The sequence below is a fragment of the Bos indicus genome, chromosome 13 (assembly GCF_029378745.1).
Source record: "Bos indicus isolate NIAB-ARS_2022 breed Sahiwal x Tharparkar chromosome 13, NIAB-ARS_B.indTharparkar_mat_pri_1.0, whole genome shotgun sequence".
NCBI classification, from domain to species: Eukaryota; Metazoa; Chordata; class Mammalia; order Artiodactyla; family Bovidae; genus Bos; species Bos indicus.
In genome coordinates this window covers 72,746,050-72,761,105 of record NC_091772.1, presented here as the reverse complement: position 1 = coordinate 72,761,105, position 15,056 = coordinate 72,746,050, and the positions used below count along the sequence as shown (strand labels likewise).

General features: G+C 47.8%; 1 protein-coding gene across 1 annotated transcript; it reads left to right on the top strand.

Annotated features, from left to right (window-relative positions):
• The first annotated feature begins 3,552 nt into the window (after positions 1-3,552).
• Positions 3,553-9,612, top strand: FITM2 (fat storage inducing transmembrane protein 2). Its single transcript, XM_019972437.2, has 2 exons — positions 3,553-3,803; positions 6,275-9,612. Exons 1-2 carry the CDS (start codon positions 3,568-3,570, stop codon positions 6,888-6,890), a joined length of 852 nt encoding a protein of 283 aa, XP_019827996.2. The 5' UTR covers positions 3,553-3,567; the 3' UTR covers positions 6,891-9,612.
• The last annotated feature ends 5,444 nt before the right edge of the window (positions 9,613-15,056 follow it).

The window sequence follows — 15,056 nt, the reverse complement described above, 5'->3', positions numbered from 1 at the left end:
CACCAGGCTCCTCTGTCCGTGGGGATTCTCCAGGCAGGAATACTGGAGTGGGTTGCCATGCCCTCTTCCAGGAGATCTTCCCCACCCAGGGATCAAACCCGCGTCTCCTGCATCACCTGCCTTGCGGGCAGAGTCTTTACTGCTGAGCCACTGGGGAAGTTTGTACATACATAAAAGTATAATACATTTCTCTTAATATAAAGAATGTAGCACATAATTTTAAAATAATAAAATATGCAAACGCTCTTCACTTTGAATCCCATATAGCGAATTGCTTCTTCTAGAATGCCTTCATTGATGTTTAATTTACTGATCTCTTGTCTCCACGGCCAACCTCATGTTTCAGTTTAACCATGTTTTGACAAATGGAGTTTCATCTCAGTGCAGACAATCAATAAACACTCAGTAAACCAAATAAAGCCCTGATTTACAGTACTTGCCATTTCTCTTAATGTAAATACTCCCACCAGAGCTGGTTTCAAGCTACAAATTGATGCTGACAAACACACAGTTGGTGAATTTGCGCCGTAACATACAAGAGATATAAGCAACCCGAGGGGCATAGATAATAATCAAATAGAGTAAAATAATTAGGGAACGATGACTTTTGAATATTTATTCTGCATTTAATTGTTCATATATACATTGTGATTTTTAATGGTGGCTTTAACAATCAACTGCAAAAGTCCTGAAAATTTAACAGTTTGTTCTCACAGGCACACAGCTGGACTTACAACGTGAATATGTATTTCTTAATGTAGGTTGAAGTTTAACCGAAACAAGAAAAATTCTCTAGAGACCTACCATTTTTCAGGTCTGGGTTTAACCCTGTCTTTGAAAATCTTCAGGGATGAAGCTGCAAAGTCTCAATTGGAACAAACACATTTCCTTTCTAGAGGAATACAAATCCTGAAATTTACAGGAGGTAAATTTTTTGCTAGTTCCTCCGGGTAATGTCTAGTTTTTCTCATCCAGAAGAACCCTTTCCCTTTCTCCTGGGATGGGGGATCAACATCTGGATTTTCACCAGGAGGGACCACTTAGCTTATAATGTCCAGTGTACCTCTCTGTTCCTAACCACCATGCAGCTTGCTCTAGAAAGTGACAATAATTGAGCAACTGACAATCTGCAGGAGACAGAGAGAGTTTCAGATACTATTTACAAGCTGCCTTCACAATTAACATCTTTCCAGCTGTGTGGTTTTCATCCCCAATTATGAAAAGCCAAATTAGTGACTGTATAATCACTACCGTTGTTGTTCTGTTGCCAAGTCGTCTCCGACTTTTTGCAACCCCATGAACTGCAGCATGCCAGGCTTCCCTGAACTTCACTATCTCTCAGAGTTTGCTCAAACTCATGTCCATCAAGTCGGTGATGCTGTCCAACCATCTCATCCTCTGTCATCCCCTTCTGCTCATGCCCTCAATCTTTCCCAGCATCAGGGTCTTTTCCAGTGAGTTGGCTCTTCGCATCAGGTGGCCAAAGTACTGGGGCTTCAGCGTCAGCATCCATCTTTCCAATGAATATTGACTCAGTCCTGAAATCCAGGGTTGATTTCCTTTAGAATTGACTGGTTTGATCTCCTTGCTGTCCAAGGGACTCTCAAGAGTCTTCTCTAGCACCACAGTTTGAAAGCATCAATTTTTTGACGTTCAACCTTCTCTCACATCCATCCATGACTACTGGAAATATAAACATCTGCTTTTTCACGAAAGTATTTATTCACTTTAGGCCCATTTTGGGTCTTAGCTATGGCACTTGGGGATCTTTCATTGCAGCGCGAGGACTTCTCTCTAGTTGTGGCATGGGACTTAGTTACTTTGGGGCATGTGGGATCTTAGTTCCCAGACCAGAGATTGAACCCATGTGCCCTGCATTGGAAGGTGGATTCTTAACCATTGGACCACCAAGGAAGTCCCACATTTGCTTTCTTAAATCTAGTTTTTTAAAGACCCGGAGATATCTTGATATATAAAAACTATTATCAGATCAATGCAGTTTACAGATGGCAGATCATCTTGAGGAATTATTTTAAGGAATTAATACTTTTATTATTTTATTGACTCTCTGCATGAGAGATTTTAAATATCAGTCTATTATAGGCATAAATCAGACAGGTGTTCCCCAAAGTGCAGTAGCTACCCTTGGTTTAGGGAGAGAGGATTATTTTAGGCAGACAGAAAAAAGTGTCAGTCGTTCAGTTGTGTCCAAGTCTTTGTGACCCCCTGGACTACAGCACGCTAGGCTCCTCTGTTAATAGAATTTTCCAGGCAAGAATATTGGAGTGGGTTGCCATTCCCTTCTCTAGGGTATCTTCCTAACCCAGGGATGGAACCCAGATCTCCTGGATTGCAGGCAGATTCTTTACCATTTGAGCGAACAGGGAAGCCCATAGAGATAATGAATATTTCAACAGAAACCTTATTTTTGTCATAGAAGAAATATAACTGGAACACAGAATCTATTATTCCATGGATATTTCTGCTTGGGAGGTGGTCCTGTCAGCAGGTTGATTGCAGATTTCTGGCCTCTAGAATTGTCAGAGAATAAATTTCTGTTTGTTTAAGCCAACACATTGTAGTAATTTGTTATGGCAGCCCTAGGAAACTAATACAGTAGCAAAGAAATGCTTTGAGTTTGGGAAACTCTGAATCAGATACCCAGCCATGACAGGGGATGAGAGGGTTTTGCTGTTGTTTAGTTGCTAAGTCGTGTCTGACTCTTTTGCGACCCATGGACTGTAGCCCTCTAGACTCCTCTGCCCGTGAAACGGTTTAACTCTGTGTTAAAAGAGTGACTGACTCATTAACATGTTCATTGGATTGCCATTAACTCCCAGGGTCCAGCATTTTCACTCAATACAAATACGCAGTTGTTTTAAAAGGGAAAATAAAGTATTTTAAAATGTAAATATAACAATTTCAAGCAGTTATTTCATTTTCTCACATCCCTGCATCTGGACCACCATAAGGAACCTCGAGTTCATAACTAACTCTTAGGAAAGAGGTAGATCTGTCCTCTTCCTATTTTGCAGGTGAGAAAACTAAGGCTCTATGGAAGAACAGCTACCAAGAGAGAGACTAAATGATGCTGGGACCACTGCTCCAGTTCCTACAGTGCTACGTTCATTCTCCCGCTCCTGCAGCAAATATTCCCACAAGCATTTATTCCTCTGACCAGAGCAAGGAACAGAGGTTGAAATTCTAATCTGCCTGACTGTGCAAGCCAGATTTGGAGAACAAGGAAAGGATGGATCCGGGCCCAGGGAAGCCAAAAATAAATAGATAGATAGATAGATAAATGGATAGATAGATAAACAAATAGTTGGTATTTAATAAAAAAAAGATAGTGAAGGACAGGGAAGCCTGGCTTGCTGCAGCCCATGCGGTCGGACTGCGCAATTGAACAACAAAAAAGAGGGATGAGCAATTCGGAGACAGGCACGCTGCAGAGGCTGCAGGCGGCCAGGCGGGGGCGCGCGCGGGCTCCGAAGCCCGACGCCTCTCAGGGGCGGGACCTGCGAGCGGCGCGCATGCGCCCAAAGGGAGGCGGTGGCGCCGGCCCGGATGAAGGGCAAGACGGTGGCCGAGAGGGTGCGCGGAGGAGGACGGTGGCCGACGAGGTCGGGCATGGAGCACCTGGAGCGCTGCGCGTGGGTCCTCCGGGGGACGCTGGTGCGATCGGCAGTGCGGAAATACCTGCCCTGGGCTCTGGCGGCCTCTATGCTGGCGGGCTCCCTCCTCAAGGAGCTCTCCCCGCTGCCCGAGAGCTATCTCAGCAACAAGCGCAACGTCCTCAACGTGTGAGTGCGCCCCGGGTCCCCTCCTGCCCCCGCCGTAGCCGTCACTGTCGGCTTGCCCAGAAAGCCGGGGCTTAACTGCTCTGATGGACGGGTCATTGGAAGGGGAGGTCCTTCTCCGCATCGTGGCAGCTGTGTCTACACGCGTGTCTCGACGAGGGGACCCTGGGATAGCTAGTGTCACTAGCAAGTCGCGTTTGCACATCCAGAGCAGAGAGTCTGAGCTTGACTGGGCAGGGGTGACGGGCAGGGTGTGTGTATCTCCGTGTGTGTAGAGGTGGGAGATGGGAAGGGGGCGTGAACCAGCCTCTGTGGCTGCTCCCCGTGCCTCCCCTCGGGATTAGGAGTTGGCCCCTGCTTTAGGGGAGATGCCATCTCCCTCCTGCCTGCCAGTGTCAGACCGTGAGCCTCCGCCCTAAGTGCTGTATTCCCCCCAGCTGGTGACGGAATCCCATCACACTTGGGTGGGGCAAGTAGACCTGCCTTCTTTCCCCAACACCCCTTCCCTCCCCCCACAACCCCCACCTTTGAAAGCCTGTCCTAGCCTGTGACAATCCCCCGCTCCAAGATAATCACCCCGGAGCGGAACCCTCCAGTCTATGACCTTTCCCCTGGATCTGCTTGGATCTTCTCAACTACTCAAAGTTCATGGCAGTGGCCCAGGAATGCAATTCCAGTTGAGCTCTTTGAGACTTCTCCTTAAGTCCACCCACCCGCTCCTTTTTTTTTTTTTTAATTTATTTATTTTCTGGCCATGCCCAGAGACATGTGGGATGCTTGTTCCCCCACCAGGGATTGAACCCACACCCTCGCATTGGAAGTGTGGAGTCTTAACCATTGGATGGCCAAGGAAGTCCTTTTATTCTTTTTTTAAACCTCTTGGATTTTAAGTTTATTGACACAAACACTGATTTGCAATAGTGAAGGGAAAGTCTGAAAGATAAAACTTCTCCCTTGGTGTGAGCTTCCATTCTTCTTTGAATTACAGTGTCTGTGGTGTCTTGCAAGAGTCAGTCCAACTTTGCTCATCTACTTAAAACCCTAGTTTCTTTCTGCAGCAGCTTCATCAGATACCTGACAGGTCTTGACTCTAGCCAGATCCTTGCATGTCAGTCCCAGGGAAGACTTTCATGACAGGTGCTTGGGCATTGTCTGAGGAGGCTTTGGGACCCAAGAGTCTTACTGTCTCTCGCCCACCTTCCTTCTTTCCCCACTCACGGAGGCTGGGCTGAGACTAGATTACGAGAGTGGTCCTGGCCCCAGGTGTCTCTTGCATGTGTGTTGACCGCCCCTGGTCTCTAGGTCATCTACCTTTGATGAACTCAGGGGTGGCAGACAAGGCAGCTGCTTGCTTAATCTGGCCTGGGTGAGCTGGGTGCCCAGCAGCCTGGCAGACAAGTTCCTGTCGTTTGAGAGCTTCCATGAATTCTAGTGTTTTGTTCCACACTTCTGTGCTGGTTATTGGGTTGGTTAAAATGTTACAGAAAAACTCTTAACGAACTTTGTGGTCAACCCGATAATTTAATCAAAGGGAGCTAGTGAATTATTGGCTCTGAAAGGGATTTTAAAGGTCATTTCATCCCCTCAGTTCTACTTGACAGTTGAGAAATGGAGGCCCAGAGAAGTGTGTTGATAAGTCAGAGTCAGGATTGGAACCTGGGTCTTCTAGCCTGAAGCCAAGCTTCTGTCTGATCATTTCTGCCACGTAGGAAAAAGATTTGGTGTAGAGAAAGCATGGGTTTGGGGGCTGGCCAAACCTTGGTTTCACCTGGGCTTGCTGGTCGTGTGAGTGTGATCCTGGGCAAGTTACCAAACTATTCTTTATCTATAATATGGGGCTAATGACACCTTCCTCACAGGGTAACTGAGTGTTCTGTGGGAAAGTGGATGTACATAAAAGGTTTGTAATTACTTTCCTGAGCAAATAACATAGTGCTTAAGATAGCAGCCCTGGATTTGAACCCCAGCTCCACCTCCGATGGCCTCCGCTTTGGGCATGATGCTTCTCTGTGCCTCTGTGTTTGTACCTCTGTACAGATAAAGTTTTCTTATTATAAAGTGGGGATAATAGTAGTACCTTTCTCATAGAGTTGTGTCAGGATTAGGAGTTAATGGCTTCCCTGGTGGCTTAGATGGTAAAGAATCTGCCTGCAATATGGGAGACCCAGGTCTGATCAGGAAGATCCCCTGGAGAAGGGAATGGCTACTCACTCCGGTATTCTTGGCCTGGAGAATTCCGTGGCCAGAGGAGCCTGGTGGGCTGCAGTCCACAGGATCGCCAAGAGTGGGACACGATAGAGCAACTAACGCTTTCACTTTCTTTCTTTGAGGTTATACTTACATAGGTGAAGCTGTCATCTCTAGCTCTTATTACCCTTTTGCCTTTTTCCCTGCTCACGAGTCCAGAGTCCTGAGGCATGGCACGGGACTCTGCCACATCCCCGCTCTTCACCTCCACTCTCCTCCTCTCCCAGGTATTTTGTCAAAGTGGCCTGGGCCTGGACCTTCTGCCTCCTCCTGCCTTTCATTGCCCTCACCAACTACCACCTGACGGGCAAGGCCGGCCTGGTCCTGCGGCGGCTGAGCACCCTGCTCGTGGGCACGGCCATCTGGTACGTCTGCACGGCCATCTTCTCCAACATCGAGCACTACACGGGCAGCTGCTACCAGTCTCCAGCCCTGGAGGGGGAGAGAAAGGAGCACCAGAGCAAGCAGCAGTGCCACGGGGAAGGGGGCTTTTGGCACGGCTTCGACATCTCAGGCCACTCCTTCCTGCTGACCTTCTGCGCCCTCATGATTGTGGAGGAGATGGCCGTGCTGCACGAGGTGAAGACGGACAGGAACCACTGTCTCCACGCAGCCATCACCACCCTGGTGGTGGCCCTGGGCTTCCTGACCTTCATCTGGGTGTGGATGTTTCTGTGCACGGCCGTCTACTTCCACAACTTGTCCCAGAAAGTGTTTGGCACCCTGTTCGGTCTTCTGGGCTGGTACGGGACGTACGGCTGTTGGTATCTGAAATCCTTTTCTCCAGGACTCCCTCCCCAGAGCTCCAGTTTGAACTTGAAGCAAGACACTTACAAGAAATAAGAGAAACAAAAGGGATGAGGGCAGGACCAGGGTTAAAAGCTTTTTCTGTTTCTTTTTCTCCTTAATTGTTTGACTAAATGATCGATCCTGCTTCGGGAAGGAAGCTTACCGGGCAGTTTTGGGGTGGAGGGGGTGTGGTGGTGGAGTCTGGGGAGCTGGGCTGGGCCTGGCGACATCACGCTGTATTACAAGCACCACCATCCCCAGTCAGGCACTTTGCGTCCCTGGCAAGACTTGACCTTAATCTGTTACGTCCCTTTTGTCCCTGGATGGCGAGCTCAGGCTCAGCGAGAGGGCAGAATCAGGAAGGCCTCTCTGGTGTGGCTAAATGGGGTGGGGGGGCTCAGGACCCTCCCTTGCTGCCGTCACTCGCTCCCTGATTCTTAGCTGTCTTCTGTGTCAAGGGCTGCTAATGCTGTTAATTAACAACCATGCCCTCTGGTCAGCTTTGCATAAGCATTTATTTCCAGCAGGGTTCTTTATATATCACTACCAACCGCCTAAAAGACACACTCTGGTTGTAGTATTTGTTCTATCTGTGGAATGTCAAATACTTCAACTGACTTGTGATTAACTACCAAAACAGTCACACTGGAGTGCCTCTGCGACGGAGTATTGGACTCTTTTTATGTAACGAACACTAATAATTTTCTGTCCATGTTGTCTAGTATATATTGGTTTTTGGAGCAATAAGGTTATCTCCCCTCCCCTTCTGTTTTGAGTGAATGCTTTATAGTTTTTAATAACAACGATGGTATTTGTTCTTTGTTGACAGAACTTCCAAAAATAACTCACGACTCCAGTGTTGCACTTTGGCACACGTGTCGAGCGCCTTGAGGGTTTTTTAGCACACTAGAACACTCTTGGCTTTATGGTATTAAATTCAAGCTCGCGGGGCTGTTTTCTCGGTTAAGAATCAAACTGGGAAGCAGACATTTGAATAACTTGTTGAATTTTAAGCTGAGTCAGAGTAATTTTGCAAAATGCCTATTTGCACTGAAACTCTCCTGACCAGGCATTAGTGGTGTCAGACTGAACAGTGTTTCAGAGTCGTGTGATGATAAGTCTCCTGTCCATTGCTATGGCCCAGAACATTTTTGCCTGTTTAGACAAGATGATGGTAAGTCAGAAGTGGAGAAACATGTCTTTCCTTGCTTCTGAGGGCAAGAAGCCAACTTGTTTGCAGGAACGTCCCTGTTAAATGGTGGCTGGACTTTGGCCCCTCCCTCTTCTGAACTGGACCACCACCAAAACCACAGCAAACCAGGGTCTGTTCATCTGCCCTCGAACTTGACTTTTTCTTTCCCGTTTGCAGCATTCTCAACTTCCAACCTTGTCCTTGTGTGGCCTTCACTGTGAGAATGCTGGAAAGGGTTAGATACTCTGTTTCGTCTGCCCTACAAAGACGCAGTTAGTGCTGTGATAAGATACCCCTTCCTTCTCTCTGTGTCTCTGTAAGCCTTTCATCCCCAGCCCCTTGCATTTTGGATAATCATCCTGGAAGCTTCTTCTATACTCTTTGCCCCCAGTCAAGCCTGATAATAGCATTAACTGATAAGCACTTGATTGGTTTAACTCAAGCTTAGGTTGCTAGGAGCTTGATGTCTGGGAAATCTTCAGTGTAAAACATATTGCTTATAAATATGTATTTAAAATACGTATCTCATCTGGCCACAGCTTATCCTGTAGATCAAAGTGTGAGGTGTGATGCATTGGACCCAAAGGTGGCAGGAGCACCTGGCAGTGAGATTCTGGAGGTGTCGCCACAGCGCCTCGGGAGCACTGGCAAGATGCCATGGGCCCCCCGGGAGAATGGTTTTGTTCTCTGGAGCTCCATCTGTAAACCAGGGGTGGCCGAGGGGGTGGGGTAGGTGGCAGGGGCTTGTTGAAGGGATCGAAATCCCTCCTAAGTGTCAGGTTCAGCACCGAAAGGCAACAGGCACGAGGTGACGCCAGTATTTGTTTGTCCCAGGTAAACATCTCCAGACATTTCTCTCCTGCAGGTCTGATTCAAGCTCAGCCCTACATTAACTCCGTGGAACGCGTCCGGTACCGAATCTTGTCGAGTCATCAGTCTCCCTCCACTTCCTGCTCAGTCTTATCGCTTTGCCTGTCGCTGGGGGACATGCTCTCCATCTGTATGTGAGACAGCATGGCAAGGCTGAAAGCGTTTGGGTTTAGGCAGGTGTGAGAGGTGGGTCCAAATCTTGGCACCACCACTGCCAAGAGCGGTCTGACCGTGGGCACGCCTCAATTTCTCCATCTGTAAAATGGAGGTGGTCCTGTCGGGATGAAGGGAAAATGATGTAGGTCAATGCCCAGCACATGGGCGTAGCAGGTGACCACCCCCCTGCTTCCTTTTTCTTGATTACACCTTTAGGACTCTTTGGCTCCTCTAGAGAAGGCAGGGAAACCAGCATCTTCTTTGGAGTGCCATTCAGGGTCTGGGTGTCCTGTCAAAATAGCCTCATCTTTTGAAGTGTCTGTTCCCGCGGTGCTGAACAAGAGGCTTCCGAGGGCGTCTGCAATCACAGAACACCGCCGTGCTTGGTTTGCCTCCGTGTTGAGGTTCATTCACTGGCGCCTCATTTTCCACGTGCATCTGTCGTAGTCTGAGTACCAGATTGTATTTAGCGAATGGCTCTTGCCACTGTTTTTGTACACACACAGATCGTATGTGTAAACAGGCAAATGAAGTAAACTGGAGATAATGAAAACCCCACATTGCTGCGTTTCGTGTGTTCTTTTCCACAGCCTTTAATTCCAGAACCAGGAAAGCTCAGCCCGCTTTACAAAAGGAGGGTAATTCTTAGTGGAGCCCCTCGTCACAGATAGGGAATTTCAAGGCTGTTGCCACTCTTAATTATTTTCTCCTCAACCCTGGAAACTAAGGATGGGTTGTCACGTATTTCTTAGCTTGCTTAGCTCCTTGCCCCTGTGCCACATCCGTGTCTCAGAGCCCTGAGGTCTGTATCTGCCAGATTTGCAAACAGTTTTCTTGGCAGTCGGAGGAAGGCTAAGCCTCGTAGCAGTAACACAAAGGGCGGTTACAGTTGACTCAAACGAGGTCATCTGTGAAAACGCCTTCTCACTCTGGAGGCCTGTATGCCTGTGAGGACTTTCTGTACCTCTTAGCGCCTACTCCTTTGTCAGCCTGACCTACTCAGTCCTTCCACGCAGTGTCTATAGAACGTTCAAGGGCTCCAGGATTTGACGCTCTTCCCAGTTCAAATGCCCTCAGCAGCACCAAACCCTTCTTGAGTTTATCCTGTGAGCCAGGAGCTGGGACAGGATAATAAAGTCCCTCCCTTCTGAAGCTTGTGGTTCAAAGTCTGTCCCTTCAGAGCTTGAGGTGTGTGCTGGGGTTGCAAAGGTGAATTTGCTACATCTTTGCATCTGAGGAATTTTCAGTCGTGGAGAAGATGCCTGATGAGCCGACAGCCACCATCAAGTGTTCTGAGCACAGGCCAAGGTCAGGGCCTGGGAACGCAGAGCAGGGGACCACCAGCTGCCCTGCGGAATCATGAGATGTTTCCCCGGAACCTAGTTCTTTTGGGTCTGAAGGATGGGGAAAAGTTCAAACGGTTGGGCAGAGAAGAGAATCCCAGAACGTGAGAATAGCACACGCAAAGGCACAGGCGTGCAGTGCCACGATTGTCATTCAGGTATCTCTTCTCAGGAGACCTAACTTTCCCCTAATGGTCAAGAGCAATGGAAGGAAACATGGCAAACTAAAAGAATGTCAGTGGAGATCCTGGGTGCGCCCTGCTGTGCCATCAAGAGCACTCAGCTAGAAGTGCAAATGCCTGCTTGGAGCTGGCTTCCCCCACTGCTTTATCTGCTCTTCTGTGTGACCCTGACCGAGTCACTCAACATCTCTGGGTCTCAATTTCCATATCTGATAAATGGTGGGCACAGATTGGTTAACCTCACCAACTCTTCGACTCTATTTCTCTGTTCCGCTTGATGAAAAGTTCTCCCAAGCTGGTTAGGACTTTTTATTTAAGGAAACAACATGAAAAGAGACTCCCACTCAGCTGAGGTGGCAGCTGGCTTCCCAGTGAGTGATGGGGAAGCCGACCTCTGGGTGCACTTGATCACACCCCGGCTTTTCTCTGCATCAACAATTAATTAATGCAGTTCAGTTCAGAACTAATGCAGTTCAGACCTGATTGCTTGGCTTCGTAGCAACTTCCTGGGCATGGAGAGCTGGACCTGGCTCCCAGAGGGATGAACTTCAGAAGGCTTTTTAAAAAAGTCTCCAAAATCAAACCAATTTCAGTATCTATCAAGAAGAAGGCAGGTTCTGTTAAGGGAAACCCTGTGCAGTATAGTCACCTTCAGAAATTGTCATAGAAACCCCTAATGCAGTCTCTGGGGAGTTTTAAAATTGAACACACACAGCACAGAAAACAGGTCTTCCCATACCCTGGGGAGAGGGGAGATAGTACATTGGGCCCATGTGATTACCTGGGAACCTTGTTGTAGCCAAACTTAAAATGTGCAGACCTGGGAGTTCCCTGGTGGTCTAGTGGTTAGAACTCGGGGCTTTTCCTGCCTTGGCCGGGGTTCAATTCCTGGTTGGGGAACTGAGATCGCACAAGTTGTGCAGCATGGCTGAAAGCAAAAACAACCCCCAAATTTGTGCAGACCCAACAATCTCTGTCTAGGGATTTAGGCTGTGGGAGTGCTCACCGAGGTGGGCAAAGATAAACAGAAAAGATTTTATTGTAGCTATTTGTGATAGTGAAAAGTTGTCAAGATTTATCTGTTGCCAATCAGATAAATAAATTACGGTAACTGTATCAGGGGGCTTCTCTAGTAGCTCAGATGATAAAGAATCTGCCTGCAATGCAGGAGACCCAGGTTCAATTCTTGGCTCAGGAAGATCCCCTGGAGAAAGCAAATGGCAACTTGCTCCAATATTCTTGCCTGGAGAATTCCATGGACAGAGGAGGCTGGCAGGCTACCCTCCATGGGGTCGCACAGAGTTGGACACGACTGAGCAAATAATGTACATACCTACCAGGAATATAATACAGTCACTACAAAGAATAAGTAGTGTTATATTTAGGGAATCTAGAAGCAGAAAGACTGTTTGTGCTGTGCTACAACTTGCAGTTGTGTGTCCTCGGTCAGGTCAGAATCTTGGAGCCTCTTTGTGAAAGGTAAGATGGGGATAATGCCACACCTCACTCAGCATTCATTGCCCTGCTAGTTGAGGGGGCACGGTGCCGGGCACAGTGTTAACTGTTGTTTGAACAGTGTTTGAACGCTGTCCCTTTGGAGCTAAGCTAAGGGCTGCCTGGCCCTGGTTTCCAGGCTGCTTATTTGAGAGATTGGGCTGGGAGCCTTATCACTTCTCTGCCAGGGCATCGCTCCCTCGGGGTGTGTGTCTGAGTGCCCAGGAGGTGCGTAGGTGGGGTAGCCTGAGAGCTACTCTGATTAGTGTCTTAATTTCTAAAGCAAAGATATCAGGCCCCACCTGAGCACGCAGCTGTCACACTTTCCCAGCTCCACTCTTCTCATGCCTTTAAAAAAATTTTTTTTTAATTGCAGGATAATTGCCTTACAATGTTCTGTAGATTTCTGCCATACAACAAAGTGAATCAGCCATGAAGATCCCCTGGAAAGGGAAAGGGGCTACCCACTCCAGTATTCTTGCCTGGAAAATTCCATGAACAGAGGAGCTTGGTGGGCTACAGTCCAGGGGGCTCCAAAAGGTTGGAAAGGACTGAGCGCACATACACCCATGGATACGTGTGTCCCCTCCCTCTTGACATGGAGGGAACCTCCCTCCCAATCCCCCATCCCAGGGCTCTAAGTTGTTACAAAGTACCACCATGAGCTTCCTGTGTTATACCACAACTTCCCACTAGCTATCTATTTTACATATTCTCATGCCTTCTTGCCTTCAGTTTGCATCTCCTGAGCATCTGCCAGGGATGGGAAGGGATGCAGGGCTGAATAGATGGGGGCATAAACTGACTCTTACCTGGAGTTATTAGAAGCCTTGAACTAGAAGAAGCAGACTGTTCAAATCCTGCCTTTCAATGCCTCAGCTGTGTGACCTTAGGCAAGTCACTTAACCTCTCTGGGCTTGTTATGCAACTATGAAACGGGGATGATTCTTTCTACATCGCTGGTCTTTGACTGGTTTAATGAGATCATAGACAGTAAGATATATCATAAGTTTTAAAATGTTGAGCTAAGAGATTTACTTTGGTGACTGTCTCTCTCAGAGGCCAGGACACTGTAACTTCTACATGTCCCCAGTAACCTGAACTGGCTTGGTGTCTTTAATATAATTTTTGAAATGCAGCATTAGGACTTCCCCATGGTCCAGTGGCTAAGACTCTGTACTCACAATGCAGGGGGCCTGGGTTCAATCCCTGGTCAGGGAATGAGATCCAGTATGCTGCAACTATGAGTCTGCATGCCGCAAACTCAAGATTCCGCATTACGCAATGAAGATCAAAGATCCCTTGTGCCACAGCTAAGACCAGGGCAGCCAAATAAATACATTTTAAAATGCAGCATTGACTAAAAATTAGTAACAACTAACATTTGTTGTGAACTTTTAAATCTGCTGCCTGATATTTTTAGTGAATTATCTCAGCTATAGTTCCCAACTAGGCCACAGAGGAAACAGGAAGGGCTTTGGCTTCATCCCAGCTCTGCCACTGTATTAGTCAGCTATTGCAGTAATAACCTCCAAACCTGATGATTTATGACAGCAAATGCTCACAGGTAGCTGCAGCTCTGCGGATATGGGCTGGCCTCAGTTGGTGAGCTCTGCTCCTGGCAAGCTGGACTTGGTCCCGGGCCACAGGCTGGGCTCGAGTCTGTTCTACTTTCATTCTAAGGTCCAAGTGAAAAACACAGCAACTGTAATACCTGGGGCCAGATTACCCTGGTGGTTCAGTGGTTAAGAATCCACCTGCCAATGCAGGGAAACCAGTTTGATCCTTGGTCTGGGAAGAGTCCACATGCTGTGGGGCAATTAAATCCATGTGTTACAACTGAAACTGCACAGCCTGTGCTCCACAAGAGAAGCCACTGCAGTGAGAAGCCCACACCCTGCAACTAGAAAGTAGCCCCCGTTCGCCAAAACTAGAGAAACCTGGCACACAAAGACCCAGTGCAGCCAAACATAGGAAATTAATGAATTACTTTTTAAGAACATGTTTATAATACCAGGGGCCTGTTCTTCTTGTGATGAACACTGAGGCACCCACAGGGCACGTTTAAAGCCTCTGCTCCCATCACATCCTTCCACTAACAGTCCACTGGTCACATGGGCAATTCTCTCCGGCAGGGAATATACTCCACCCATGGTGGGAGGTGCTACAAAGTCACATGTCAAGCGTTATGAATGTATAAACCTATTTGTTGTTTAGCTGCTAGGTGGTATCTGAATCTTTTGTGACCCCACGGATTGTAGCCTGCTCGGCTTCTCTGTCCCTGCGATTTCCCAGGCAAAAATACTGGAGTGGGTTGCCATTTCCTTCTCCAGGGAATCTTCCCCACCCAGAAATTGAGCCCAGGTCTTTTTTGTCTACCTGCATTGGCAGGTGGCTTCTTTACCCTTGAGCCACCAGGGAAGCCCATAAGCCCATTAAGGAATCCAACAATCCAATCTACCTCTTGTACCGAGGGTGCTAACTCTCTGAGCTGTTTCCTCATCAGTGAAACATGAGAAACCACACTGGGGACTTCCCTGGTGGTCCAGTGGCTGAGATTCCACGCTCCCCATGCAGGGAGCCCGGGTTCACCTTCTGGTCCTAGAACTAGATCCCACATGCTGCAAATAAAGAGCCACATGCCGCAATGAAAACTGAAGACCCTTCATGCCACAACTAAGACCCGGTGCAGCCAAATAAACATATATGTGTGTGTGTAAAACAATGCTTTGCGGAGTTAGAAATAATTTCCGTGAACTTCCTAGTTCCTGATTAGGACTCAAAGGATGGCAGCTATTGTTATCAGCTCCATTGAGAGATGAGAAAACTAAGGTTTTTAGGCAATGTGGGCCCAGGTTGCAAGGGAAGAACCAAATAGGTCTTCAGAAATATGCTGTTGTGACCTGGGCAGTAGATTCTATGACTTTGGCAGTGAGCAGCTAATGAGCTGAAGACGATACAACCTTCAGCAGTCCTTACTGTC

Excerpts from the sequence above, each read along its gene's own strand:
- FITM2 (XM_019972437.2), top strand. The coding sequence starts at position 3,568 with ATGAAGGGCAAGACGGTGGCCGAGAGGGTGCGCGGAGGAGGACGGTGG. Across the intron at positions 3,804-6,274 it reads AAGCGCAACGTCCTCAACGT|GTATTTTGTCAAAGTGGCCT; the intron begins GTGAGTGCGCCC and ends CTCCTCTCCCAG.